Below are 27,201 nucleotides of genomic sequence, written 5' to 3'. Positions count from 1 at the left end.
TGCTCGACAACTTGACATGAGACAAATTCAAGGCAAACGTGGGATTCATAGTAATAGTAATAGTTCATTGTTCATATGTCGTCGGTTCGATAAAGGGCGATTTATTCATCTCGCGCGCATTTGACTCTTCACAAGTTGCGGAACCACATTGCCAATCAATAAGTTAAACAGCCGTAAGACAACAAGTGAGTCCAATCAAGATAACAAAAAGTGCACGCGATTCGCCTCATGGTAAAGTACAAGTGTGCCCTTCACAGCCAATTCAACTGGCGTGATCTGTGGGTATAGTATCATTGTGTGTCAATCATAGAGTGTGTGTGTGTGTGTGTGTGTGTGTGTGTGTGTGTGTCCGCGTGGTTCTTCCTGTCGAACAGTCCATACGTGCAGGAATGGGTATCAAGAGGGCCACGCAATCGCCGTCGTGCCCTTTGTAAAAAGCTAACAAGAAACCAACAATAAAAAACCATATGCTTATGCCACAAAAATCATCAATAACCTGCCGCCCCGCGATGCAATCATGTAAAATCGAGCATTGTCCCAGGCTAGCTCGAGTCAGGTCCGTCATACGCCGTGGCCCCTGTTGAGATATTTCATCTCCATCGTTCATCTGGTTCTGGTTCTGGTTCTGGCTCTGCCTCGGCATTGCGCCGATCAGTCCTCCCAGATGGTCTCAAGATCGAGATCTCCTCTTCGCTCAGCACCGCACACACTCCAACGCTTTCGCTTGTCTCTAGAGCCGAAACCCATCGTACGCCCTCGCGTCTGCCCATCCTTCCCTTTCAGGTCGGAGGATTCATTTCCCTCTGCAGCATCTGCGTCGGCCTTGAGCTGGGCAATTCTTTCAGCTTCCAGCGCTGCTTCTTCGGCATCAGGCGTGTCAGGAATTGTTTCCAAGCTGGAGATGCTGGGACTTCGGGACCTGGTCGACGTTGGCGTGGAGGGGACCGACGAATAAGTTGTGCCATAGCTTCCGGAAAGGGCATCGTAGCTTCGATAGGAGGATGTTGACGAAATTGAAGAGGATGGTGTTGATGGAAATGTGCCTAGAGAACCAGTGCTCGAAGATGTGAATGTTCGAAGAGGAGAAGATGGCCGTCGTAGTCGGGCGGGGGTGCTTGTGGAAACCCCCATGATGGGAGAGGTACTTCGTCGCTCATGCATTTGCTCAGGTTCGAGAACTGAAGTTCGAACTGGAGAGATTGGCGGGAAAGCTTCATCGGCAGGCTTTCGTGGAATTCGGACTCTGCTAGGTGAACCAGAGGGGCTTCCAGGGCGGTGCTGAGGCGAAAAAAGAATATGGCCTGATCCATTGACGCCAGGCATGGATTGAGTACGAGACATTGGGGGCGCAAGGCTCGTTGTAGAACGAGACCTAGAATGAGCGCCCGAGAGCGGAGAAGTGGTGCGTGGTCGATACGGAATGAAGGGTGTCGCAGACCAAGATGGTGAAGCTGGCGATGTCGGACTGGGGTCGGTGCTTCGTCTCAGGTTTGGCGGCTTTCGAGGCAATTCGATGCTGAGGTTGGAAAAGGCGCTGGGGTTCTGAAGTCGCAGCGATGGATATCCTGGAGAGAGGGAGGGTGACGCAGACAAAGATGAGGAAGCAGAGGCAGAGGCAGAGGTAGATACGGGTGCGGGAGCAGGTGTAGGAGTAGGACGGAACTCCTCCATACGCTCTGTCTCGGGAACTGGCTCCATTTCGAAATTGGTAATCGAGGGTGGAGGCAGGATACGATACGATACAATGTGATACAGTACGGCACGGCACGGATGGAAGTTGAGACCAACCGGTTTCGTCAGAAGATAAACGGTGGCATGTGGTGCCCGAAACTTGAACGAGTCTTGGCCGACGAGCAATGGCGTGGATTTCTGGGGGATTTATTCGACCCGGTAGTAATGATCGTCAGCGGCGGTCCTACGAAGCTCTGCCGGCGGCTGCAAGTTCGGGTTGCTTTTGACAAGAGGCGCAGCAATAGGGCGTGAAGCAATCACAAGCTGGCGACAGAGTGCGGTACTGAATTCAGCGCGGCAGAAAGGCGGGGGTGGATCAAGATTTGAGATAGATCCGAGGTGATATGGACGGCTTTTTGTTGTAGGTGGAGAGGCTATACTTTGTAGCTCGAGGTGTGGTGGTGTAGGTGAGGTAAGGTAGGTAGCTTGGAGTTGGGGTGGAGAGGAGAAGGGCGGAGGGACCTATACCTCGAACTCAGCTCTCGGAGGCGGTGTCGCGGTAGCTCAGCTGGAAGGGAGGTGACAACGCGAAAAAGAAGAGAAAGGCAGCCCTCGTAGGAAAAGAAGAGGGAGAATGAGGGAAAAGGACTTAAAGATGAGGAAAGTTGGAGGCGTTTGAAAGAGAAGATGAAAAGTGATTTGAGAGGCGAGTCAAGTCGAGCGAGCATGTACCTTAGTAAAGAGATGGATGGAAGCGAGACCAGCGGCTGTAAAGGGAGACCGAAGTGACACTGGGCGCGTGGTTCCGACGGTCAGGGCATCCACCAGTACCAGCTCCAGCTCCAGCAACCTCCGCTAGGTAGTGGGGGGGGGGGTTTTACCTGGGCTTCTGGGGCCCAAGGCCTGGGGAGGAACGTGCGATGAATCCACCAGGGGCTCTTAGCGGGGACTTGGGCCTGGGCGATGAGTTCAGGGTATGTGACGGTCAAGAATTGTTGAAAGTTTGGAGTTTGGATGAGAGAAAATGAACAAAGAGAGTAATAACAGTTTTATTTACAATAGGATGTTTGTATTTTGCATTATCGTATAGCTGCAGATTTAGAAAAAAAGAAGAAAAAAGCTTATTAACTGGCACTGCAATACCTGCACCGTTAACAAATCGGTAGTCATCTCTAGTCGTCTCTGCATACAAGGATCTCTTTGAATCTAAAACAAAACAACATCCGCCAACGCCACCGCTTCCCATTGACATACCTGACACTGCCATGTTTCCTACCAAGGAATCAGAACAGATATAATAACAGCCATATCAATAAATGAGATGGAATGGCCCGAGACCATTCAATGTCATGCGATGCAGTGCGACGCGCGGGGTGTGTTATGTATGCGCATTGTTCAACGACAATCACAGCCTTCAGGATGCTCCCTTCGAGTCACATCACATTCCGTTTCCACATCAACAGCATGCTCACGCAGATGGCAACGCAACCAATCCTTCTTAATAAGCATCATCAACCATTCGGAACCGTGGAACCTATCCGAACTTGTCGCTTGAGTTGCCTCGCTTGTCCTGGTACAGTGGACGAGACGAGACGACGACTCGCCGAGTATCTCAATGAGACGATCCATAGATGGGCCCAAACTAGCGGTCCTCAACGCTTGACACCGCCCTTCCAGAACGTGACACCAGCATTAATTACAGCCAGATCTCGAATAAGATGAGCACTCTGCCACTTTCAGTACTGGGTTCCCTAATCCGGTAGACCGTTCAAACCGCTCATCTTCAACCGTCAGCCACTCACGGTACGCGCCTCCAAAAGAGACGCCGCCTCTCATGGAAACTATTCACTGAAGCCTCGACGCCCGGGTTTCAGGAGCCGGGGGCCCTTATACTTCGTGGAGCCTTTACGGGGGAGACCGAAGGCCCGGGCCCCATGCTGGGCTCTGCGGGTGAGAAGCCGGAGGCCTTTTGTACATAAACAACTGGGGACCTACGGGAGTCGAGGGAATAATAAAAACCCTCAAATGGTCTCAGGGAGCAAGAAAACTCGAGACCAAATAGAAGATGCCAAAATAAGCTCATCAAGTAGGCCTCTAAGTTTAGGATAATTTCCCCCCTCCCAAGTCTTTTTGTTACTTGGGATAAAGATCCTAGATTTTCTTTCCTCCCTCAACATGGCTCAAGCATAAACATGGCGTGGAGCATGCATGATAGCGTGCTGCCCGCTGCACCGTCAATTGCAAGTCGGTCTGTCTGTACCTGGGAGGCTTAGATAGGTAGAGTTTGACCAATCCCATTCCTGTCCACGCATTATTCTTTCACTGAGCTACCGTGGCAAACGAGCATTGCATTGCATCTCCATGTGCTTAGCGCTGCTCAACTCGCTACTGATGGTCGTTCGTCCTGAATCGGAAAGCCAATAGCCACTCAATTTGTTCTCAAAAGGTACCGAGTCAGTCAAGAGTCCAATGACCATTAGCCAACCAGCACTCACTCACATCAACCGCTTGACGCCTGAACCTGAACTCTGACTGGTGAGCGCGCCCTTACGCCTTGATCCTGGTGAGACCCTTGCACAGGGATGGTGAGTGATGGCTCAGGGCTGAGGGATGGCCATAACGAGGATGGGCCCAGCTCATTGGGTGTAATATCATAGCCTGGGCGCTATCTATGGAGGAATGTCCGCCCTGGTCGCCATGACGTCGTGTCTAGAGAGTTACCCAATGCGAAGTGATGATCTGTGAATGCAGTAAAGAGGCACTATTCACGCTCAAGGTTGAACCAGCAACCATCAGTTGACAGTCCCCAATTCATAATATGTTTTGACTCTCTTGACTCGGATAAAATACCACTCCTCAGCAAACCCTCACTGCTCCCGACCCCAGATTCCTCATCTTTTGGTCCTAATCTCAGGGACCTTGCGCTACTGCATGACAGTTCCATATTTAGCTCCCGCCAACAGAATGCTCCGATGCCGTTGGCCATGCTTTTCTCGTATCAGCGCTCGCTGACCTGAAGCAGTAGAGCATTTTCGTACCTTCATTCGCCGTTGTTTTATTAAGCTGAAAGGTGGCTCATCGTATAAAAATAAAGAAGCAAAAGGAGGTCTCTGTCTGTATGCATAACTAGATAGGTACTAATTAACTATGCATTACTCGGCATTATGCTGATTTTCTTGGTTTACAAAGAAATACCGCGCAAAACTCGGCTTCCGTGGGATTTAGTTTATAACGCAATCGCTTACAAGCGGGATGTTCTGTATGAGGGTTGCAACTTGTGAGTGACAAGGGACAGGTCATCCGTCAGGACGATCACATGTACATCATTTCTTTCACGACTCGATCAGACACAGTATGACATGTCCTACAACGTGGTTCTCATTTGCAACACTGTTGGTTCACCATCATGTATGTATTGTAAGGGCTCTCATATCTCGCGTCTCGTTACCAACAGCCACAGGTGGCCCTGAAATGAATCATCCAATATCAGCCGCATACATGCGATTCAAGGAACGCCCGTCAATGCAGCCCAGTCTATCGACCATTGATACACATACAGATGCAGGCTAAGAGAAGATGTAGTATCCTAAGTTCCTGGCACGCTCGCAAGGATCATGATTCCTTTCATATCCAACAATATGCAAGACACTCATAAGTCTCAATATTCCCCTATCTTGTTCCTGGTGCTCCCGGAGGTGGAAGTTGGTCAGGTCCAAAAGACATTGGCAAAAGCTACATAGCGTCAACCCTCAGCTCAAGAACAAAGGGACCAGAGCTCAACTACTAACCTGTCGCAGCTTTGCAATCACAAAATCCTCATTCTTATCGAACATGATAATGGGTGTATCCAGTGTGCAAAACTCGCGAATACTACATCACCGAGAACACACAACTCACCTGTTAGTCAAATCCATCATCTTCGTCTACTCTCTCAAAGACATCCCCAGTAACAACTCACAACTGTCTACACATTCCACATGGACTCGCTGGTGGCGCAATATCAGTTGCGACAGCGATGGCTCGGAACCCACGATGACCGCTTGTCACAGCTGTACCAAGCGCCACGCGCTCTGCACATGTTCCCACAGGATACGACGCGTTTTCCACATTTGCGCCGCTCGTGAGCTCACCCTCGCTTGAGAGAACCGTTGCTCCGACGCGGAACTGGCTGTATGGGCAGTACGCTGTGGCCTTGGCTGCAACTGCACGCTCACGGAGCTCTGAGAACTCTTTCGGCGTAATGCCGTGTGCTGAACAGACTTCAGCCGCCTTGGCTGTGTCGCCTCTTGAGATAGTCTCTGGGGTCTCCATCATGTGACTTGAAGGGGGGGGGGGGGGGGGGGGGGGGGGGGGAAGGGCAGAAAAGGGGGAAAGGGAAGGGAAAGAAGAAGAGAGGAAAGGGCTTGTGGCAATTGGTGATTGATGTTTATATCCTATTCCGTGTCACTCGTCACTCGTTACACGGGCGGGCCCTTTATCGTGGGTGTCTCCGCATCGGGCGCCTCCGTAATGCGGGGCTGAGCGCCGAAATGACGGACCCTTCGGCTGGTTCCTATGATACCACCCACATTGCTTATCATTTCTTTCCTTCAATAATAGGTAGGTATCGTTTCTAACGTGCAAGGGTATATAGACTAGGTATATAGACTATCTATGTAGGTTGTGTCCAAATATGTATTATCAGATGCTATCAGCATTTTCTTATCTTCATGGTCTAATATTACTGTCATGACCATCATGCACCTTTTCCTTACATTGCTGCCATCCATTCTCATTACAAATACGTACATATGACACAGAGCAGCACAAAACTCCAAACTCATCGCTCATGCATACTGCTCGGCGAGCTGTTGTAGACTGGTGCTCGAACGAACCCGACGAATTCGTTTCCGTATCCTTTATCCCCAACTTGCATTTCTTGTAGGTCTTCTCTTTCATTTCATCTGAATTCCGGCATCTAGTAAAACCCATCAGATCCTCCAAGCCTACTTGAGGTCGAGCTGACTGTTGGCGTCGACTGTGCCGAGCTTGTGTCGCTTGGCGTTGCCGGTTCCACGACCTGACTTCGGATCGACGTGATCCATTCGTGCTGCAATAACTCAACTGCTGACGATCGGTTACGAGGGTCTCTTGTGAAACATTTCTTCAGGAAGTCGATTCCCTGAGGGCTGAGCTGATCTGTAGGTGGCAGCTGGGGCGGGTTCCCTTGCGCAATGTTGTACATGATCGCCCACTCGTTGTCGAGCTGTGCCCATGGCCTTCTTCCGGTAGCCATTTCCAGAATAACACAGCCCAGAGACCAGATGTCGACGGCCCCAGGCTTACCAGGGTTCTCGCCCTTGATCACCTCAGGTGACATATACATCGGGGTTCCTGTCATGGATCGGTTTGGCATTGTTGCTTGCTTCTCGCCAGCAAGTGTGCGGCCCTGTCGAGCAATTACCTTGGCGGCGCCAAAGTCCACATACTTGATGATTCCATTATGGTCGAGCAGAATATCTGCAACGTTGTTAGTTTCAGCACATCTGGGGGTACAAGATACACCACTTACTTTCGGGCTTGATGTCTCGGTGGGCAATGCCGCTCTCATGCAAATAGACAAGACCCTCGAGCAGTTGAAGCGCATATACCATGATGACCTGCTCGTCTTCGATTCGACCATGTTCCAAGAGACTGGCCAAAGATCCTCCCGAACAAAACTCCATGAAAATGTACACTCGGTCTCGATGCACTTCGATGCCATAGTATGATACCACATTGGGATGATCCAACACTTCCAGTACACCCATCTCCTCTCTAATTTGCTCGGCGATCTGTGGGATAAGTTTGGGATCCTGCAGTCGAATTTCCTTGACGGCCATCAGATGGCCCGTGTCAAGGTTCATTGCTGCATAGACGTTGCCAAATGTGCCGCCTCCCACGAATTGGCCTTGCTGCCAGCGCATCGTAACATTGGTGGCTGATGATGAAAGGTACGCCAACGATCGGTCGACTTCATTATTACCTTCTAGTACTCTTCCAACCCCCTGTCTCTCTGCAACCTTTTCACGTCGATACTCATCTACCCTTTCGAGCTCCTCCATGCGCTGTTCGGTGATGAATCGTGAAGCCTCTTCGTCGTTCAACATTCGGTTCTTGTCAAGCCTGCGGAACTGTCCCACCAAGGCTTCGATTCGTTCTTTCTCGGCCTGTGCCGCAAGGTTCGATCTGGCGCCCATGATATCGAAGTGAGAAATGAGAAGAGACATGCACCCTGCGACCTTGGAACGAAGCTTGGCATACTCATCCTCGCCTAGTGCAAGAATGTGACGGCCTCGTGTCATGCCCATGGCCAACTCTAGCGCGAGTACGGCCCATCGAAAGGTCTTTCGGTCAGATGCAACGCAGTCGTCGCAAATGAAGCTTACCCAATCGAGGGCAAGTTTGGTCAATTTGAGATTGTTCATCTGTCGCCTGTTGCTATCCATATAGAGTAACGAACGTTGGCCAAACTCCGTGGCGAAAACGAAGCATGTTTGAATAAGTTCTTGGCAGTCCTTTCCCCGAGCCTGTTTCCTGATGATTTCCACACTGTCCATGAAAGTATTGGAAAGCTTATATGCCACCCGCCTCGTTTCTGTCAATCTTGAGTTGACTTTGTGGATATTGGACCTCGATTCCTGCACAAGGTCAACATGCATATCGACAGCGTCAAGGAACGCCCTCCTCGCGTTGTGTAGGGTCTGGGGACTAGAAGCGCATAGGCGTATGTGTCCTCGCTTTAGGTCGAGGTTCAGGTCGCGTAAGGGTACTTCGATTACTTCGCCAAACCAATTGATGGGATCCTCTGGTCGGAGAATGAGAACATATTGCTCGCCGAGCTCGTCGGGAAACTGGTCCTTAGAAGTAATAGCCATCATAACGGGTATATCTTCCAGCCTCTCCCGTAACTCGGGCGATGCGATAACATATGTATTGTCTTGCTCAAGCAAACGAGTGTCGACTTGAAAGTGACCTGAAGCCACCAATTGGTCGTAGAACTTTTGTATGGTCTCTGGTGGGAAGGATATGCTGTAGTCTGATGCATGCTCGTAGTTGTCGTTCAGCATTCGAGTGAATCGCTGAAGCATCCGCTGGCGGACTCGTACGGAGTCGAGACAAGCCTTATAACGCTTACTCATCTCCGATGCGGTTTCCTTGGGCTTTGCTTGCAACTCCTTTTCGAAAGTCTGGCTGAGTCTGTTGAGAGCCTTGAATGTGAGTGAGCTAAACTGCTCCGCAACTTCAATGTGACCTCGCTGCAGATGGCTACCGATTTCGTTGGCAAAATCCCATTCTTGAAACAAAAGTTCTGCTTCCTTGAAAGTATTCTTGTTTCCACTCAGCTTCCAGTTTAGCATCTTGAAGTAATACTTCAACGCTTCCAGTACAACTTGGTCGAAAGATTCATCGATGCAAGGTGGTAGATCCCAGCCTGGTTCCGGGTGCGCAATGGATGTGCACTCAATCTTGATTCGAATGGCAAATTTGAGCAGAAGCTGAAATTGGGAGATCATTTGATCCTGCATGAGAGGGTTTTGCTGGGCAGATTCCTTAACTCTCCTAGCATAAGCGAGACGTGTGCGGGTGATCTCTTCAATGAGACGCGAAGGGAAGCTGATAAGAGTAAGAAGCTCTTCGAGATATGGTGGTAGGTGGCGTTTGCGGAACGGCTCGGAATTCCTAATAAGAGTGTCCTTCGCCTTGCTAATGACGGTGGATATGGGTGCAAGCATTCCCTTTTCTAGGTTCCCATTGTCGTCGTTATAAAGGGATTGAAGTCCGTCTTCTTTCATTAGCCGGTCAAGGAAGGACGTTTCATCGCTGCTAATACCGTTTACAGCTGGCGATCGCTGTTTAGTCCGTGTAAAGTCGAGCTCATCGTTCCCAACCCATTTCCTCAGGATGTTCAGTTCCGTGTTTATCATTTCGTTGGTGTTGTACCAGGATATAATAGCATCATGGGCTTCTTTGAATGTGGCAGAGTCTGCTGCCTTGTGTTCTGCTGCGAGTGAGGCCCAAGAAGGGTATAGGTTCTCACACATCTCAATCTTGGCCACCATGTCTTTGACTTGTTCGTATGGCGGTTTTCCTGCTTCGCTCTCACCCTTCACTTGGAAGTTGATGATCTCGTCGAGGGTACGGTCAAGAGTAGATCGAGATTCCTCCAACATGCGTCTCTGGACAGGGATATGTCTTCCACAAACCTTGGATCGGATGCCCAGCCACAATTCGGTCTTGTGGGCGCTCTTGCCCGCCTGTTGATCCGCCGATCCAATCAGTCGTTTTTTCTCTTGCCGTACAACATCTCCGGTAAGAACGGCCTCGAGCATACCGTGCCACTCAAGCCTTTCGCGGTTTTCTGGGTCTTTCAAATCCTCGTCCGTGGGCTGAAGGTTGTCGTTGCCGTAAAACATAATGGTCTCCTGGTCGAAGCGATCGTCATATGGACCCTCCGACGAGGGGGTTTCGCCTTCTGAGTCCGAATCGTTTCCATTCAAACTCGAGTAAGACGAAAAGTACCCTCCACTATAGTCCTGCCGAAGTTTCTGTACGTATGCTCGCTCCTGTGCTCGGAACCTGCTCTCACTCTGCCGTGGGCGCGTCTTAGACGATGATCGGATTGATTCTGTGAAAGATGGTGTCACTGGCGGATGAGCTGGTTTCCTGGAGGTGGCAGGATTGTAGGTGTTCGAAGGTGTCCGCGCCGGACCCAATGGTCGCTGCGGCCAGGAGCCATTGGGTGTATAGGCCGCGCCATCGTCACCAGCAGCAACTCTCTGTGACTTTGGGGCACCGTTGATGACCGTGCCAGGAAGCAGAGAAGTCAATGACCCTGTGTGGCCCGATGTCTCATATCGGGATAGATTACCCAGCTCGTCCTGACGTTCTGTCGCATGAGGATCACCGTTGGTTTCGATCGGAGTTTCGTGTCGGTGACTCCTGTTCTTATCGATGCGGCCATCTTCTTCAGTACCTGAGAAGCGAACCGCTCGGGGCGATGACTCGGTCATCCTAATGGGTGTGTCTGGGCTGGCACCCAGGTGGAGTTGGAAGTATGAGCACCCCTCAGGGTCACGTCGAGTTGTTGTGAGTAATACGAAGATATAGTTATGATTATGGAAAAAGCCAGTTAAAACGGGTTTTTGTCGGTGCTCGAGTTATGGTCGAAGAGTTTACGATGGATCGAAGATGGCCATGGAGAGGGGGTTGAGCTTGGGGAGCTCTTGATGCAAGCAGATCGAGATGGATCGCATGGAGGAGTGGCAACCAAGAAGCGCGTGCAATTTCATGGCCAATCATCGCGCTTCAAGCTTCTAGTGGCGCATCAACTGTGGCTCGTGTGTGGCAAAACGATGGGGTCAAGCCTATCATGAAGACGTTGGGAAGGCGAATCATGACTACTAATTTGCCAACCTTGGAAAAAAATCAGCACTGTCAATCTTCTTGTACCACACCGGCTTAGGTCAAGTCTCGTAGAGCCTTATTTGTCTTTATAGAATGTTGCTGTCATGACGATACATATTCTTACCGCTGATGTTATCGAGAATGTATTATATAGTGTTGGATCTCTTTTATTTTACTATAATGTTCCACTACTATCATTATATTATTAACTCAACAATACTTGATTCACTGAAAGGTCTCAGATTGATGACACGTCCCGAGTGATGTAGGCATGTGAAAATGGTGACTGATCAAGGGAAAGAAGACTAAGACGTCAGGTATGCCTTGCAGTACCACGGCGCTATGTGAGATATGACATGGCATATAATGCAGGAAAGTTTCATTCTTGCAACATACCACAAATCACATCTACATATGAAAACCGATGCTGAGACATTATCTGAGAATGATTGCTATCGATCCTCGAGACCAATAAACACAAAATGACTACTACCCTAGACCTGATCAAACCTGCTCCAGCACCAGCCAACGCGAACGGACGAGGATCAATTTATTACATCCGCAACAATATTCGTATAGGGGTTAGCACGATGGCATTTTAACGATAGCGATTGCTGCAATGAATTGATGCAATATACACCCTACACACAAGCCCGAGCGTCATGCTACAGTGCGCTGATCTGACTGTCAAGGAATGGCATAGAGAGTGCTAAGTCGTGGGAAATGATTGCACAGATTACGATTCATGCATAGAATGTTACTGATTTTATTAAAGAGAAAGTAAAGGAAAGCTGCTTTTAATCTCCGACACGTATACGAACTACTCCATATGTTCCTTGAGAAAAGTTGCGAACATCAGCATGGCACAACTTGATTCACCAGGTCGGTTACGAGCCGAGCTGTACGGAGTACATACACCGGAATTCAATATCAGTCGGCCGAAGCAACTGGTGAACAAGACGATGCCAGGTTTGACGGCTCGGTTAGGCATACTGAAGAGGTTAGCAATCCTTTAAATGGCATGCAGACGGAACCACTAATAAATGGTGAAACTCTGGGACGACGCTTTGACATCAAGGTCCTGATCTAATAATTTACCAATGTGGCCAAGGAAAAGAAGGATAGAGAACAGACAGTAGCCTAGAAGTACGCTAAGTTGATTGTGGTATGTCGACATAAAAAATCCTTCTCATTTTCGTTCGATTGGCAAGGGTTGCGAAATGTTTGATCAGGTCAGAATCTTCAATAGCCTCAAACAGGACACTCCATCCCTGTTGCGAGGGAGGAGGTTCCGTGTAAGACGACAATAACAAACTCTAACCCACGTCAAAAACCACATGGGTGTGGGTTTGAACCACGGCGGCTCCGTCTCGAAGGTTGAGGTGCATTGGCCAATGAGCAGGAATTCGAGGTAGCAAAAGCCGGTCTGTGTCCAGGTCTGACATGTGGTAACAAGGCCGGCTTCCACGGAGTCACCGCCGTTGATACTAATGACACTAGATCGGTGGCTAGGTAGGGGATAAGTTCTTGGCGATAGACCTATTGCTGAGAGTCATTAATCTCAGGTAAATCGACAGATCAAAAGCTTAGCGTCATAACTTACATCTGGCATGACAACTCCATATCACGATCTCAGGCATATGGTCATACTATATTCAATACAGCCCCACTCTTCACAACGGAACTTGCCATATCCGCTGCTAGTGGTAGGCGCGTTGTGTAACATAGGTTTCTATCCGTACAGCGGCCTGAGATAGTCTTTTGCGGATGCCGGCACCACGTTTCGTTCATAGTAGTATCTGGATACCACCCGAACCCGGATCGACGTGTCCCTGTCTATGCAAATCGACTTCCATGAAAGGACATTCTTCCCTAAGGCTAACCCATGCGTTGGCTCTGGAAATCGCTTGGTGGTTGTCAATCACATCAAGATGTCATCAAATCAACCGGGGTCAAACACCAACATCCTGGTCAGGTCAGCGCGGGTATTTGCGCAGCATTAGCGCATAAGCATGGAGTCCGTTGCGGCCAAGGTAGGTATAATAGTCGGTCATTACAAAGTCCTTGTGGTCTCGGTCTTCTCTTTTGGAAGAATGAAGAAGCCATAGCGTGTGTCAAGGCCATCCAAGTCTGCTCAACAGTCAAGCGTCGCTTTCGCCACCTCTTGTGGTATGGCCTGATGAATTGATAACATGTCCAAGAACTAGATCCACATATTCGAATTACATACAAGCTTGTGTGAACCATCCCACGCGCGGTCGCACTGAGGGTGTGAAAGCTTTCCTGCGCATGTATCCAGATTAGGAACATCTCGGTATATCGTCAAACAAACTTTTCGTCCCATCGTGGCCGAGTAACCTTGCTGGTGGCTCTTGAAAGTCGGGACGACATGTCATGTTTGACAGTGAAAATTAAGTCTGAAGCTGCATGGTCTCGTAGTCAGGTCGGTGGTTGCAACGGCCACAAGGAACAGAAATTCTCCTGGCCATCATCTCTGTTGAAGACTCAATTCAGAAGCCGAGCCTTGGCGTCGCGTGGGGTCCGGAAACCTAAAGATCCCTACTAGGGCTGACCAGGGCTGCACGAAATGAGAGGGCTCCTGTAGGTACCCGACGGTTGGCCTGTTTAGCTGTCACAGCTTGGTGGAGAGAAACCTCTCACCCCGGATTCGAGCTGATGGATGACTTGGGACTTGAAAGGCTCGCCTCATGATACTGTTGATGTCTGGCTATGCTGTGTTGGGCTTCGCACCGGCTGCGTTGAATCATGAGGGCCAATGGTAATGCCATATCTCACCAAGAGGCCGCTGATGGCCTGTGAGATGATCAGATTGTTGATCGGCGTACTCGGATCGTAACTTGATACCAACGCCAACCGATGTCAAACATGAGCACGAGGCGGGAAATTGTGGGTTACAGGGTGAGCGAGGCGGCGACAGTTGGGCTTCGAGACATGGATGTCGCATTGCAGGAGACTCGCCCTGATTGTAATGCAAAGATCTGCTAAAAAGTAAAAAAGAAAAGTCTTTGGATGGATAACACAGCTGAATGTTTAGTTTGTTTCCACTGTAACTGTAAAAATTGCGCAGTGGAGATGGGGGACAAGAATGGCCGCCAACTTGCTTTGATTGCATCATGGCCATGCTTCTTATCACTTTCCTTAGAAGATTCCGAGAGCAAGAAGACACGGGTGGTCCATGCTGCCTTTGTATACTCAAAGGTTGCATAAATAATACAGATGTTAGTAGTTGAGTTGAAGCCCAGTAAGTGTAGGAAGTGTAGGTAAGCTACTGCAACTAGCCCTGCCCCAGGAGGCTATGGCTCTTCCCGCGTACCGTCAACCGTGCACAGATCTTGTTCAAAGACAGGTACCTTATGGAAGGTACCTTAGGTACGGATGAATCAGGTAGGTACATACCTTACTTACCGCTCTAATCGATCAGACAATGAGACGAAAACTTGAAACGTGCTGATAACGAAACGCTCCGGGAAGAAGGAACGCACCTCTGCTCCACCTTTCTCACTCATTCTCATCCCTCGACTGTCACCATCCAAGCCCTGCAATTTGCCATTAGCATACACAAAATCCTGCTACCGTATTAGTGCCCAGAGACGAGCTTCCATCTGCTGCACGATTCAATGGATGATACGATCGGTTACACCTTGGAACGAAAGTTTCGTATCATTCATGAATATGAGCCGAGTCAGTTGTCGTTGCGACCTCAACGTTGCACTGACATCCGACTTACACTGACACATGGCTGTCTACATCACGAACGCACCGAACCAACTCATCAGGGTTGCTCTGTGGCGTTGACGCCGCTGAATGGAAATTAGGGAGAAGGTGACATCGCAACCCTTCAGGATGCGGGAAGGGATTTTCTCCCATCCACTTGACAAAGTTTAACCAGATAAACGCTCACTGTTGATGCCCATGAGGCGCCACCCATCGAGGGAAGGCATTCGTGAATTACTCCAGGCCCACCTGGGTATTTAATGTACCTATGGCGGACCGATCATAGATCATCGTCTAAGGCTCTAAGCTATGTCTTATCCTGCAGCAGTGAGGCTGAATATTAATCGTGGAATGCTTCAGGCACCAAGCAGATCCGCCCCCCTTCAGGATCGGTAGCGAAATCAAGAGGTAGAACAACGCTCGTTTAGTGGCAGTACTTACGGATTGCCCAATCGCAGTCACAATTTACAAGGGTCCAATTAACACAAGGTTCCAGTGATGGGTGCGTGCTGAATCGCCTTCTGTCTAAACTTCAAACTTGCAACCATCCTCAGAAAATTTGCCCCCCTCCCAAGGCCTGTCTCAAGCAGGACTCACGCCGCTTCACTTGGATGGTCACCTTTTTGACCAAGGATATCTTGAACTGCCCTGGACTGCTTTCTCCCCGATCGGGGCACGTCGGCTCCTCGTACCAGCCTATGTACATTACATTGTAAACTGGTCTGTGAGCACCACTTTACCTGCTCAGGGCTCACTAATGCATCCCGTCGTTCGAGGTTTTGGACCGTTGGACACGCGGGCTTAGTTACCCCACTAGCTAACTAACTTACAAACCCACTCCACTCGCCGTCACAGACCCGGACCTGGCTTGAACTCGACACGACAGACCAGACCCTGGGCTAGGTAAAATGTCTCTAGCTTGTTTGTTTTCGGATCCTCGTCCTGCTGAAGCAAACGCTTCCGAGACAGAAACGGGGATTGCCATGGTCATGGCCTCATCGGCGCCGTGTCCAGGGGATCCTTGATATTTGTCCCGGTCCCATCTATAACCACCATAAGATCGCCCTCATATTACGTTTGAGATACCATCCTCTTCTGGACTACTTCGTGCCTCTACTCAACATTCTTTTAGATCCAGTGGATCGGCGTTTCGCCTTGTTTAAATCTTAGGAGCCCACCACTACAGCCATCACCTCCACGCACAAAATTCAAGGGCTATTATAGACGCCGCCACTTCGCCTACCTTATCTGTGCATCCGATCTGTTACCACCGATTGAACGCCGTAAATTGTCACGCCGCCGAATTTTATAACTGTTAGTGGTGGTAGCATTGGACTTCGTTCAAGCACCCTTCAGGTAGCTCTCTGAATCGACACAGTTCGTCCCCTGGCAGACAAGATCAACTCACAATTGTTTCGCCAAATAGAATATCGAGTGAGTACGATCATAAAGTATGTTCTCAAAATTCGAGTTAATCTCTTTTCTCAGACCATTCTGTTTCCGACGCCTTGCCAACATGTGCGACTTCACCAAAAACTATTACATCTACACTTCTTGCACAGATCCTGGGACGCATTTCTGCAAAACTTCTATAGATGGAAGTCGCGAACATGCCTGTCCTAAGGGTCCTCACGAACGCTATATCGTTCTCCCGGAAAGCTGCCCATTGTGTTGTGGGTGAAACCAAAAACTGCGGCTGATGTTAGACTCGACACGATCAGAAAGAGCACTACAGAAACAACCTGGCCGTACTCACCATGGCCAACAGATTTCATATTCTCCATTGATATGAAATTGCAAAAATGACAGCCTGGTTTAAAGCTTGTATGGAATCCAAGGCACCAAGCTGATTCTTTCCATTCAATCGAAGCAGAGCTTCGAATTCGAGAGTACAAGAGCAGGATCTTGGGCCTCCCGTAGGGGTTTGAACGAGAAGAATAAGTAGCAGGTATGCTATCGATGAGGCAAGGGAAGTAACATACGATTTTATCGGCAGCATTCATGAAAAGCGACAGAGGCAAGCGAATCAGAAACATTATCCAGCGACAGATTTGAAAGTTGAACCTCAAGCTAGACCCCTAGAGGCTCGTCTGTACTAGTACACGGGAATTATACACTAACTTGGCGTTATGGAAACAATTAAAAAGAAATCTATGGTCACTGAATGCGAATTTCTATGTGTGGTAGACGCTGCCTCAGCCTCTTAGCTATTGATTGTTGAGCGAGCGGAACCCACGCCGTTGAACGGTACTATGATTGACATGAAATGTGTATCGCTACATAATTTACCACTCTTGGGCTTGTATCGGTTCATATTTGGCGCTAGAAAGATGAAGGACTCTTATTATGGCTATTATAGAGCTACTGTTGTCAGCTGGTTCTGTAGGCTGCCGTTAGCATATATTATGCCTGATATGCCTAACCAAGCATGGCTTACCTCGCAGACTCGGAAGATGCAGCACTCCGGTTATCGCCAAACAAGCAGGGATGTCGTCGGTGTTTTCACTGCGTGGTTACATTGCCGTTGGCATCAGGACTGTCACGACGGCTGACGGAATACGCTATGCTGTGCTAGTGAGACGCAGGTTGCCATCCCACCATCTTTGGGCTCTGACAGCTCGCTTACGGCAATCGAGTCCCTTAACCCCACTGATCTTGGTTAACTTACGCCTGAGATAAGAGACAATATGCAAGTAAAGGGCAAAGATCAGAGTTAATATGGAGTTTGGCCGGGTATAAAGCTGATGCTGCGGGGAATGAGGGGGAATAAGCGCGCCTGTGCGAGCTTTTGAGGCGCATGCCGCGCGGGATGTACCGGTAACCGTTTGACAGTCTGGTGAGGCGGAATATTATGGCCAATGACCTAAGATTGAGGAGAAGAGAGACAACAGGGCCCGTACGATGCAGCTGAGAATAAGCGAGATCTGCCACGTTCATCCCTGTTGGTTGAAGAGTGCCATCTCACTCCCCGCGCTTAGACCTGAGACGAAACCATGGCTGTTAGGACATTTTGATGCCAAGACCCAGGTGTTTAAAGAAGAACAAGTCGGTAGCTTTACGCAGTTCCAGGTGAATACTGCTTACGCGTGTATACCTTAAAGGTTCGCTATCAATGGATGTTTCAGTTGGCCCCTGACTATTCCACTTTGACATTGGTTTGCGAGGCGTTATGGGTCGACTGTGGATTGGGACGTCCTTCGGATAGCCACAAATCACACTAATAGCTTCCGCTCTTGAGGCCTTTGAGCTTTCATCACGGTCAGGACAATCTCATTATAAATTCTCCAGGTTCTCCTAAAACTAAAGGTGATTAGGGAGCATAGATGTGGGGGCCATGCACAAACCTGGCTCTGTTCGTTTTGTGGGCGGCAATGCAGTTCGCGGGAACTAGGCATGAAGCTTAAATTATGAGGAGCCAAGTGCATAGCAGTGCAAGTTGTCTTCCCAGTTTCAAGTCATTTATGTGCAGAGTGGCACAGAAGAGTCTATGATACCTCTTCTACAGCTCCTAACCCCATGTCCTTTGCGCAGACAACGCGAGTGACGTGCGTATCCTGCCTGGCATTGATAAAATCATACCACTGGGATGTTGGATTGGGCCTGTTTCTCTTTGAAACAAAAGGTCTTCATCCGATTTCACATGCTGAGTTTCATGCTGTCTAGTATGACATCCTTTTTATCGTCGTAAGTACCGAACCGAGGTATTGCCATACCTTTGATAGATATGTTGAATGAACGATAACACCAAGCAACTTGTTTAATTTATGCAGAGATAGTGAATCCGTTGAGATGATGACCATATTTCTCATGCCATGTGGCAAACGGCCCGGGCCTTTAGATCATTGCTCAACTCGGCCGAGAGCGGTCGGAGGATTAGTGGAGATCAACCCCAGATTCCATGTGGCTGTTTTGTTGATAGTGACCCACTCCAAGCCGAGGCACGACGGCCCGGCACCTGAACCTTATTTGCTTCAGCCGAACAGTCATCCATTTAATCACTTCTCCAGATTACATTAATCATACAATTGACTCCCTTCGACATCACCTTATTGGAAACTGGTATTGGGCTAGTATTTGCGTCACCTGAAGTACCCTTGAGCCACGTGTCGACCTCAATCGAATCACAATGCCCGTTCCTGAGTCTGAGTATCTCAGCCCCGTCTGGCGAGATGGGATTTTCAGTCAGTCTCAAGACGATCGAATCTATCCTTGGTAGAGATTTGCTAACATGTGAAATCATCTAGATGGTCGCGTTGTCTTCGTGACTGGCGGTGCAGGAAGCATCTGCAGCATGCAGACGCGAGCATTAGTTCGTCTGGGGGCAAATGCATGCATCATTGGCCGAAGTGTCGAGAAGACAGAGCTTGCGGCTAAAGACATCGCGGGTGTAAGAGAGGGAGCCAAAGTGATAGGAATCGGAGGATGTGATGTTCGAAAGGTATGACGCGTGTCGTCTATTGACGACGGTCATGATGATACTGACTGTGCGTAGATCGACAGTCTTCAGGCTGCTGCTGAGCGATGCGTGAAAGAGCTTGGAGGGATCGACTTTGTCATGTAAGGCTTCAATTTGACCATGCCTGGATATAACATACTAATGCATATCATATCATAGCGCTGGTGCAGCTGGCAACTTTGTCGCTCCGATTGAAGGCCTCAGCTCCAATGCGTTCAAGTCAGTAATGGACATCGATGTCTTGGGAACATTCAACACAATTAAGGCGACAATGCCCTATCTCCTGAAGAGCTCAACCCCTCGTATCATCTACGTCTCTGCCACTTTCCATTACACCGGCATGCCTCTCCAGGCACACGTCTCTGCAGCTAAGGCATCTATCGACTCACTCATGGCGTCCGTTGCCCTGGAGTATGGACCAAGAGGGGTGACAAGCAATGTAATTGCCCCAGGAGGTATCGATGGCACTGAGGGTCTGGCCAGATTGGGGAGCGATGCAGAAAGTGAGAAGAAGAGATACGCCAAGGGAATCCCGCTGGGCCGCGCTGGAACTGTACGAGATATCGCAGATGCGACAGTCTTTTTGTTCGGCGAAGCCGGAAGCTATGTCAGTGGACAAGTCCTGGCTGTTGATGGCGCTGCATGGAGACGCCAGGGAGCCATCAGCGTGGGAACTGAGGCTGGCATGGAGTATCCGGATTATATTCTCAACGGAGAGTTCTCAAAGAACCTGCGAGATCCAAGAAAGAACGGAAAGGCCAAGTTGTAAGGATACTGGTTGCTGTACGATATAGATCAAGCTCCAAGATTACCATTTGACGAGGCAGGTATGGAGGACCATGAGGCGATATTATATAAGCTAAGCCACAATGTTTCAATATCAGATCAAGTGTTAGCTAGAATCAGGTTATCTTATCAGCTGGACCAGAGCCCCAGGGATCGGAGGATCGGAAGTGACGGAGATACTTGTTCTGGGATGATAGATAACATCCAATTGGGGATCCGCCTTGGCGTTGACATCTCCGGAAGTGGATGGTCTGACGGAGTCGATCTTAGCTTCCATGATAATGTTTTGTTAGATATCTGACAAGAATAATTGCGCCCCAAATACAACAGACCTATTACTTGATTAAGACCAGACTTGCTGGTTTTACGCCCTTTGATCTCCCTGCATGGGACATTATATGCTTATTCTTTACAGCAACGTTACTTGGCAAGGAAATGCTCCGCGAACCCCATATTCTCCATTCCGAAAAAGAGCCCGAAACCCATACGAAATACCACATGCCATTTCACGATTCGATCCATGAACGAAGAGCCGGAGATAGTACGGCATAATCGACCCGTTAGAGCCGCGACCCGGCCGACATCCAATCAAATTGCCTCCGATGGCCGTTGTGAGTCTTTCCCTTCTCACCCACTCTTGGGCAAAAGTGCCTGGAAACTTAATGAAAAAGTCAATTGTGGCTGTTTATCTGATCACAGAGACTGGTTGATAGGTTGGTGTGGGCTTGCATTAGTGCCCGCTAGGGCAAGGCCAGTCAAGGAGGGGTCACTTTTGAGCTCCCATGGGCTTTTCGTAGACGAATGATATTAACTAATCATGCAATTGACAGGCGAGGCAGAGTGATATGATCCGTATCCAGCGGCAATCATCAATTTCTCGGACATAGGTATCTAAATCTCGCGTTGTCTTTGAACTCGACACTCTTAGCACAAAACATTCGAGAATCAAGCTCCAGAAATAAGCTAGGTCTGCAAAATCATCATGATTATGGTGTGAAGAGAGTTTCCTATCTAGGTATGACTATGCAGAAATAAAGAGGGTCCAGAGGATTCAATTAGCTGAACTAGAGAATCAACCTTGACTTGGAGAGATCCATGGTGTGGGAACCTTGCAGCTACACGGCACGCTCAGAGCCGAACAGGGCGGGGGGAATTACCTACGATCCCATATCTTTTGACTCTCCTAAGAACGTACGTTATCTTGTTGTAATAGGTAATGATGAGAAATGTATATATTTTATTCACTCCTCGCTCTCTCTTGACTGTTTCTCTTCTCTTCCTTTCCCCTTTGTCGTCAACAGTGGCTACGAGTAAGTGTGTATAGCTTCATTCAACGTCCCACACACCCAAAATGCACGCCAAGCCCCTCTCCCTCCTCTTTCTATCTTCCCTCCCCTCCTTGACTGCTGCCGAAGATGTCCTTGGCCTCTACGTCTTCCACCGTCACGGTGATCGCACTGCCAAGGCTTGGAAGCCCGTAAACTTCACAGCTCTCGGAGCCGACGAGGTTCACTCTTCCGGTTCTTGGTATCGCGATACTTATGTGAGCAAGGATGCTTCACGAAAGATCACCGGCCTCAGCCCCGAGTCAGCCGTCTTGTCTCAGCTAGATGTTACTTCTCCCGCCGACGCTGTGCTCCAGAACTCTGCTCTTGTATTCTTGCAGGGACTTTACCCTCCTACCAAGCAGTTTGAGACTCTTGCCAATGGATCCAAGGTCGAGGCTCCCTTCAGCGGATATCAATATATCCCCATTGCTGCAGTCTCTACTGCAGCTAGCGACAAGAACTCTGAGAACAGTGCTTGGCTTCAGGGCAACAGTGGTTGCACCAACGCTGAGGCTAGCTCGAATGATTACTTCTCCTCCCCCGAGTACGCTGGAGTATACAAGGACTCTGAAAGCTTTTATCAGGGCCTTCTCCCTGTCATCAATGGGACCTACGGCAAGGATGAGGCCAACTTCCAGAATGCCTATACCAGTAAGTTCATGGATAAATCTCAAGCACATAGGCCCCCACTAACTCGCATAGTCTTTGATCTCATCAATGTTGCTCGCATTCACAATTCTAGCATCTCTTCTGATGATCTGCTCGATGACTCCACCCTGGAAAAGCTCTACAACCTCGCTTCTATCCATGAGTGGAACCTCGCCTACAACAGCAGCGAGCCTGTCCGTGCCATTGCTGGCTCTGTGCTCGCTGGCCAGATCATCGAGGCTCTTGAGCCCCTTGCAGAGGGCAAGAAGGGACCCAAGGTCAACATTCAGTTCGGTGCCTACGCCGCCTTCATGTCTTTCTTCGGTCTTGCTGGCCTCGACAAGGTTAGCTCTGACTTCAAGGGAGTCGTCGACTACGCCTCATCTATGGCTTTTGAGCTCGTAACCAACGCCACCAACCCTACTGCCGACGACGTCAGTGTCCGCTTCTACTTTGCCAACGGCACTGCTGCCGAACACACCCCGAAGATGTTCCCTCTCTTCGGCAAGGATGAGACCACCATCTCCTGGAAGGACTTCAAGACTGGCATGTCTGATTTCGCCATCGAGGACACCAAGCACTGGTGCAAGCTTTGCGGAAACCACGACGGCAACTGTGCTAGTAACTCGGATGATGACTCTACTTCGTCTCAATCAAGCTCTGGTGGCTCTGGCAACGGTGTTTCGAAGCCGGTTGCTGGCGTCATTGGCGCCCTTGTTACTCTCGTTGTCATTTTGGGTGTCCAGGCTGCCTTTATTCTGCTTGGCGGCCTGCGTCTTGTCAAGAAGTCGACGCTTGCAGCTGCTGGCGCGTCCCAGGCCGGAGCGGTCAAGGCGTGAATATGAGACGATAGGTAGTGGGAAAGTAAATATTTCTTGGCCAGAATATACATGACCCATGCGATGTTATGATTTTCGCTTTCAGATACCAGAATAGCCATTACGCAATGAATTGATGTGTCATATTGTATTAACGACAATATCGCCGAACTCTCATGGCTATGATCTAACAATGATATCCAAAAATCGTGTCATGCTCCCTTATGAAGTCTAACAGGAAATAAACATTAAAAATAACCCAACCCTGGGTACTCTAGAAACGCATCTGTTGCTTTTACCCAACTCATGATATATCGAGCATCTTAATTCCTCGAAACTGTTTAAACAGCTAGCGAAGACCAGTCATATCAAGCAAATCATGGCGATAGTAGAATGCTCGCACCCGCTTACCGTAGATGTCTAGAGCAAGTCAGCATGAGAACCAACGTGCGATCGAAACCGACTTACACATAGGGATGCTGAGAAGGCATACTACCACTTGAATCGAGGCGATCGCCAGCATTGTTCGTTCGATACCACCGTCATTAATCCAATTGTAGGCAAAGAAAGTCAAGATGAAACTGAAAAAGTTCTTGAATATGATCATGATGGTGAAGCCCTCAATGGTCAAATCTCCTGCAATGATGTTAGTGACAGCTGTTTATACGACGAGAGAAACATACGATAGGCATCAACAATGTAAAGTGAGCTGGCCACAGCACCAATGACCATTCCTGCGACTTCAAATCCGAAAAATATCAAAGGTACGACATATGAGTATTCCTTTTTTACCACACCAGGTGCCGTTAAGGCGAACCCATATAATCCGATTCCTCCAATGATCATCATGGGGATCACAAGAAGAATGCGAAACTCTGGTTCGTATATGCCTTTGTTGAGCTTGGTCATGTACTTGACACTTGTGTCAGCGAGCAGACCTGCCAAGACAAAACCTAGGACGGCACCGATGAATGGGCCCGTGTAAGTGTAGCCGGCATCAACCTCGTCCCAGTAGTAAGGAGACCCTATGAAAATGGCGGCGACAATAACTCCGATAAATACTGTCCAGCCGATCATGGCTCCCTGGATCAGGCAGCCCCAGATAAATGCTGGATGAGTGAGGAGGGGAAACGGTCGCAGCAAAAGGACCCAGTATCGCTCATCCGTCTTCCGACCATCAAACAGAGAAATCGACTGAAGAAAGGTCTTCTTAGGTGTATTAGAATGGCCGATGGGTTGAAGAGCATTGGACTTAGGCAAGAAGGTGAAACCAGTGGAGTGCTGGGTAGGTTCCGGAGAACGAGAAGATCCGGACTCTGTCTGTGGTGACGGCGCTTGACGTTTATCCTTGGTAGTCAATTCTATCCCTAGCTCACCGGTAGTGTCAGTGTTCAGACTGGCTTCTCGTCGATATGCCGTCTCGGGGCAGAAGAAGAAAATGGCCGGGAGCGTAGCAGCAAGAAAGATGGCAACGAAGTAGAACGTCCACTTCCATCCCATGGAATCAGTGATTTTGCCCACCAAGATGGGAGTGAAGAAGGCACCGCCGAAGACCGCCAGGTTCGTAAAGGCCATTCTCACTCCTCGCTGGTGGACAAAGTAGAGGTCACCCACAGCTGCATTGAGTAAGCTCTCATAGGGTGCGCAACCAACGCCTTGAACAATTCTGGCTCCAATGAAACTTCCATAATTGGTTCCTACAGACCCGGCCCACGCGCTGGAAGCGATAAGAATGAGGATACCTATGAGGAACAAGTGTCGCTTTCCCCAGATGCGGCCGGACGGAACGAAGAAAATAGCGCCAGCACCGCAACCCAGTAAGAAATATCCCGTCAACAGGGCAACCTTTGTGAAGTCCTTCGAGAAGAGCAGAGATATTGTGATCGTATTGGCAGCGAGGATAGGGCCGAGTGCGGTAGCGAGAATACCCGCGAAGCAGAGTAGAAAGGTGATCAGGTCGCGTCGCAAAAGTGACCAGTTCAACGGATCGTTTGGGTCATCAGAAGGCTGAGGGATCTGAGGTTCGTGCCAACGTCAGCGTACGCGCAAAAAGCCCCAAGGCAGACAATACATACGAGGATAATGGTTTCGGTCCCAACTTGTACGCGCTTGAGGTTCCCATGATGCTCGCCAGCTACCTGGGGCCGAGACGGATCGTCAAAGTACTGCGTTGTGCCTATGGGATTGGGCGATCTGTCAATTCGTCATGTCCTGAAAAGTGTGTGTTCTGCTATCGGCGATGGAAGGCCATGTGCTCCATATTGGTATGGAGGTGACGTTAAGTACGCACCAGGAACATGCTCGATCCCCTTTGCTTCGAGGATCCCCAGAGGCATCTTGAAGAGATGGAGTACCGATCAGGGGAGTGAGCTTGGCTGAGGGACAGCACAGTGGAGCGGCGACAGCACCCACCCTCTGGTTCTGGTGGAGGTCACAAACACTCGCGATTCAATCGTGAAGGGCGGCGAGGAGGTATGGAAAAAAACGCCCAGTGAGAAATTCTTCTCCTCGGGGACAAATCGACGGGTTTGACTGGATCGGCTTCTTCCAAAATGGTATCGTCAAGTCCTCGACATTTTTGCAGACTATCAGCACGAGCAACCAGAAGTGGACGCATTTGTGTAAATATGGGGGTGGAGATGGACCGAGGGTTCCGCTTGTTTCTCCAATTGCCGTGATTGAATTACCGGGGTACAGTGACTTCAAGGTTTGGTTTGTGGAGCTCATCACCCTATGCTCTGCACCGCGACAGTGAAAGAAGCTTCAACTGCCGACCAGAAGCAGTTTCTTGGCGGAATCTAAGATTCTGGTCACGTTGCACCTTCTGTAGACTCCTCATTTGCTACCTGCAATTTAGACAAGGCAATCGTGTTCGTCCAAAAGGTCATCACAAACACAGTATTAGAGCACTGTGAGCTTGTGGAAATAGTGAACGATGATCAGGCTGATCTCTTGCTGCTGCACGCCAATATCACCCCAGTTGGAACCTTGTGTTGTGGGTGTCACTTTGAGGTCTTCAGCTCTTGTCCAATGAAACAGGTGAGCTCCTGGCAATGGGTCAAAGAGTCTGGTCTGTTCAAATCAAAGGACCCTTGAAACCACGTAGGTTAAGCCAAGTTTCCAAATTACTGCCACAACCTATGGGACCATTTCAAAGTACAAACTACCTACCACCTTACAGGGAAGTAGTGACATGCTGGTTCATGCTATGTAACTTCTTCGTATTACGTTCATTTCATAAAAGATTCTTTCAGAGCAACGCCCGAGCTGCTTAAGTACCTAGGTGGCAGGTTCAACGGCCACTCAAATGCTAATTGCCCGTTGTAAATTCCTTTGATGCTCCTGTGGGTCTGGCAGGTACGACCAAGACATTGGATCGATCGTAGGTTTCCTCACGGTTCTTTTACACAGTTCAGCCTGAATACGACTTCTGACTTGTTCTCTTTTCAACCCGCAAGCGTCAAAGAGATCATCAACTTAAGCCAAGACTTTACAAGGACCCGCTTCAACATAATGACGAATATGATGATCTCTTACACTTGGTAACCCGGATCGCTCTCTCTATCCTATCATTTTCGCTCTTGTTAATCAGTAGCCAGACACCAGCAGCCATGTCTGCCAGGTTCAAGACTAGCTCGCCGTTGCGGGGATCACTGGACATGCATAGCATGGGTGGCATCACCCTTGTCTCGGGCAGCCCACAGACAGCCCCATGGATCATCCCTTGCTGAATCTTGAGATCCGTCGTTTATTCGGAGACTTCTTCAGCCATGTCTCGACCTCTCCGATCGGAATCCAGCTCGACAGCATTTTACTCGCCTGCAGAATCTCGGATGCGAAACAGAGCAGCTACGCATGGTAGCTAAATGTCTCGCCGTCTCCGTACCTGCATTAATCATAATTTACTCGATAAGGAGCAAACTTACTGGATTGACTTCAGGAACACTGAACTGCTAAGTTGATCGATGTGCTTGTTTAACTCCACACCCTCTTTCAGTATGACCTAACGTTGTCACCAAAGCACTAATTTGCCAAGGTTGGCTGTGGACTGCTTCATCCTGTGGAGTGGTTACTTCTTGACATTCATTCATTTTATAAGCCATAGCAATATCTCGGCGAGATAGATCAAAGCAACACAGCAAAAATATCACATTAGTCTTTTCTTCCTCCAGGCGGAAGTTACTTCTTAGCAGTTTGCGAATATTCAAGCAAGGGGGCCTGCAGGTAAATCCATCATAATTCGTTTCGGTTCAGCAGTCTCCAAACCTCTGCCCTCAGGGACGTCGAGTTGATTACCTAGGTATTGGAAGCCAGCAACGACCGGCGCAATTGG

The 27,201-nt window shown here is 49.2% G+C and overlaps 7 protein-coding genes across 7 annotated transcripts; 3 read left to right on the top strand and 4 right to left on the bottom strand.

Annotated features, from left to right (window-relative positions):
* Positions 1 to 559: 559 nt before the first annotated feature.
* Positions 560 to 1,978, bottom strand: FOBCDRAFT_3429 (uncharacterized protein). The gene has a single exon (XM_031181671.3). It carries the CDS (start codon positions 1,696 to 1,698, stop codon positions 652 to 654), a length of 1,047 nt encoding a protein of 348 aa, XP_031042439.1. The 5' UTR covers positions 1,699 to 1,978; the 3' UTR covers positions 560 to 651.
* Positions 1,979 to 4,869: 2,891 nt separating this feature from the next.
* FOBCDRAFT_211314 (cytidine deaminase-like protein) lies at positions 4,870 to 5,999 on the bottom strand. The gene is made up of 4 exons (XM_031181668.3): positions 5,630 to 5,999; positions 5,460 to 5,541; positions 5,134 to 5,403; positions 4,870 to 5,081 (listed from the first exon to the last, which is right to left on the bottom strand). Exons 1-3 carry the CDS (start codon positions 5,983 to 5,985, stop codon positions 5,341 to 5,343), a joined length of 501 nt encoding a protein of 166 aa, XP_031042436.3. The 5' UTR covers positions 5,986 to 5,999; the 3' UTR covers positions 4,870 to 5,081; positions 5,134 to 5,340.
* Positions 6,000 to 6,312: 313 nt separating this feature from the next.
* Positions 6,313 to 10,957, bottom strand: FOBCDRAFT_255478 (uncharacterized protein). The gene is made up of 2 exons (XM_059611168.1): positions 7,223 to 10,957; positions 6,313 to 7,170 (listed from the first exon to the last, which is right to left on the bottom strand). Exons 1-2 carry the CDS (start codon positions 10,701 to 10,703, stop codon positions 6,629 to 6,631), a joined length of 4,023 nt encoding a protein of 1,340 aa, XP_059463827.1. The 5' UTR covers positions 10,704 to 10,957; the 3' UTR covers positions 6,313 to 6,628.
* Positions 10,958 to 16,348: 5,391 nt separating this feature from the next.
* On the top strand, positions 16,349 to 16,894 carry FOBCDRAFT_235366 (uncharacterized protein; the record flags this gene model as incomplete). The annotated part of the gene is made up of 2 exons (XM_054702782.2): positions 16,349 to 16,509; positions 16,891 to 16,894. 2 exons carry the CDS (start codon positions 16,349 to 16,351, stop codon positions 16,892 to 16,894), a joined length of 165 nt encoding a protein of 54 aa, XP_054558757.1.
* Positions 16,895 to 18,821: 1,927 nt separating this feature from the next.
* FOBCDRAFT_211301 (uncharacterized protein) lies at positions 18,822 to 20,249 on the top strand. Its single transcript, XM_031181665.3, has 4 exons — positions 18,822 to 19,013; positions 19,077 to 19,270; positions 19,325 to 19,389; positions 19,448 to 20,249. The coding sequence occupies exons 1-4, from the start codon at positions 18,959 to 18,961 to the stop codon at positions 20,055 to 20,057; spliced, it is 924 nt and encodes a 307-aa protein (XP_031042433.2). The 5' UTR covers positions 18,822 to 18,958; the 3' UTR covers positions 20,058 to 20,249.
* A 971-nt stretch (positions 20,250 to 21,220) lies between these two features.
* On the top strand, positions 21,221 to 23,008 carry FOBCDRAFT_246767 (histidine phosphatase superfamily). Its single transcript, XM_031181664.3, has 2 exons — positions 21,221 to 22,053; positions 22,105 to 23,008. Exons 1-2 carry the CDS (start codon positions 21,426 to 21,428, stop codon positions 22,887 to 22,889), a joined length of 1,413 nt encoding a protein of 470 aa, XP_031042432.2. The 5' UTR covers positions 21,221 to 21,425; the 3' UTR covers positions 22,890 to 23,008.
* Positions 23,009 to 25,510, bottom strand: FOBCDRAFT_211298 (major facilitator superfamily domain-containing protein). Its single transcript, XM_031181662.3, has 5 exons — positions 25,159 to 25,510; positions 24,944 to 25,044; positions 23,552 to 24,884; positions 23,337 to 23,504; positions 23,009 to 23,288 (listed from the first exon to the last, which is right to left on the bottom strand). The coding sequence occupies exons 1-5, from the start codon at positions 25,202 to 25,204 to the stop codon at positions 23,218 to 23,220; spliced, it is 1,719 nt and encodes a 572-aa protein (XP_031042430.2). The 5' UTR covers positions 25,205 to 25,510; the 3' UTR covers positions 23,009 to 23,217.
* Positions 25,511 to 27,201: the final 1,691 nt, after the last annotated feature.

This window comes from Fusarium oxysporum, chromosome I (assembly GCF_013085055.1).
Source record: "Fusarium oxysporum Fo47 chromosome I, complete sequence".
Classification (NCBI taxonomy): domain Eukaryota; kingdom Fungi; phylum Ascomycota; class Sordariomycetes; order Hypocreales; family Nectriaceae; genus Fusarium; species Fusarium oxysporum.
This window is presented reverse-complemented; position numbering and strand designations above follow the sequence as displayed.

Bases quoted from the DNA above. Each gene is read 5' to 3' on its own strand.
- FOBCDRAFT_211301 (XM_031181665.3), top strand. From the start codon at position 18,959: ATGCCCGTTCCTGAGTCTGAGTATCTCAGCCCCGTCTGGCGAGATGGG. The intron at 19,014-19,076 runs GTCAGTCTCAAG...GAAATCATCTAG, and splicing joins CTGGCGAGATGGGATTTTCA to ATGGTCGCGTTGTCTTCGTG. The intron at 19,390-19,447 runs GTAAGGCTTCAA...ATCATATCATAG, and splicing joins GGAGGGATCGACTTTGTCAT to CGCTGGTGCAGCTGGCAACT.
- FOBCDRAFT_211298 (XM_031181662.3), bottom strand. From the start codon at position 25,204: ATGCCTCTGGGGATCCTCGAAGCAAAGGGGATCGAGCATGTTCCTG. The intron at 24,885-24,943 runs GTATGTATTGTC...CACGAACCTCAG, and splicing joins GGACCGAAACCATTATCCTC to ATCCCTCAGCCTTCTGATGA. The intron at 23,289-23,336 runs GTAAGTCGGTTT...GACTTGCTCTAG, and splicing joins CCTTCTCAGCATCCCTATGT to ACATCTACGGTAAGCGGGTG.
- FOBCDRAFT_255478 (XM_059611168.1), bottom strand. From the start codon at position 10,703: ATGACCGAGTCATCGCCCCGAGCGGTTCGCTTCTCAGGTACTGAAGAA. The intron at 7,171-7,222 runs GTAAGTGGTGTA...ACAACGTTGCAG, and splicing joins CCGAGACATCAAGCCCGAAA to ATATTCTGCTCGACCATAAT.
- FOBCDRAFT_3429 (XM_031181671.3), bottom strand. From the start codon at position 1,698: ATGGAGCCAGTTCCCGAGACAGAGCGTATGGAGGAGTTCCGTCCTACT.
- FOBCDRAFT_246767 (XM_031181664.3), top strand. From the start codon at position 21,426: ATGCACGCCAAGCCCCTCTCCCTCCTCTTTCTATCTTCCCTCCCCTCC. The intron at 22,054-22,104 runs GTAAGTTCATGG...TAACTCGCATAG, and splicing joins CTTCCAGAATGCCTATACCA to TCTTTGATCTCATCAATGTT.
- FOBCDRAFT_211314 (XM_031181668.3), bottom strand. From the start codon at position 5,985: ATGATGGAGACCCCAGAGACTATCTCAAGAGGCGACACAGCCAAGGCG. The intron at 5,542-5,629 runs GTGAGTTGTTAC...TCGGTGATGTAG, and splicing joins TGTGGAATGTGTAGACAGTT to TATTCGCGAGTTTTGCACAC. The intron at 5,404-5,459 runs GTTAGTAGTTGA...GACGCTATGTAG, and splicing joins TGATTGCAAAGCTGCGACAG to CTTTTGCCAATGTCTTTTGG.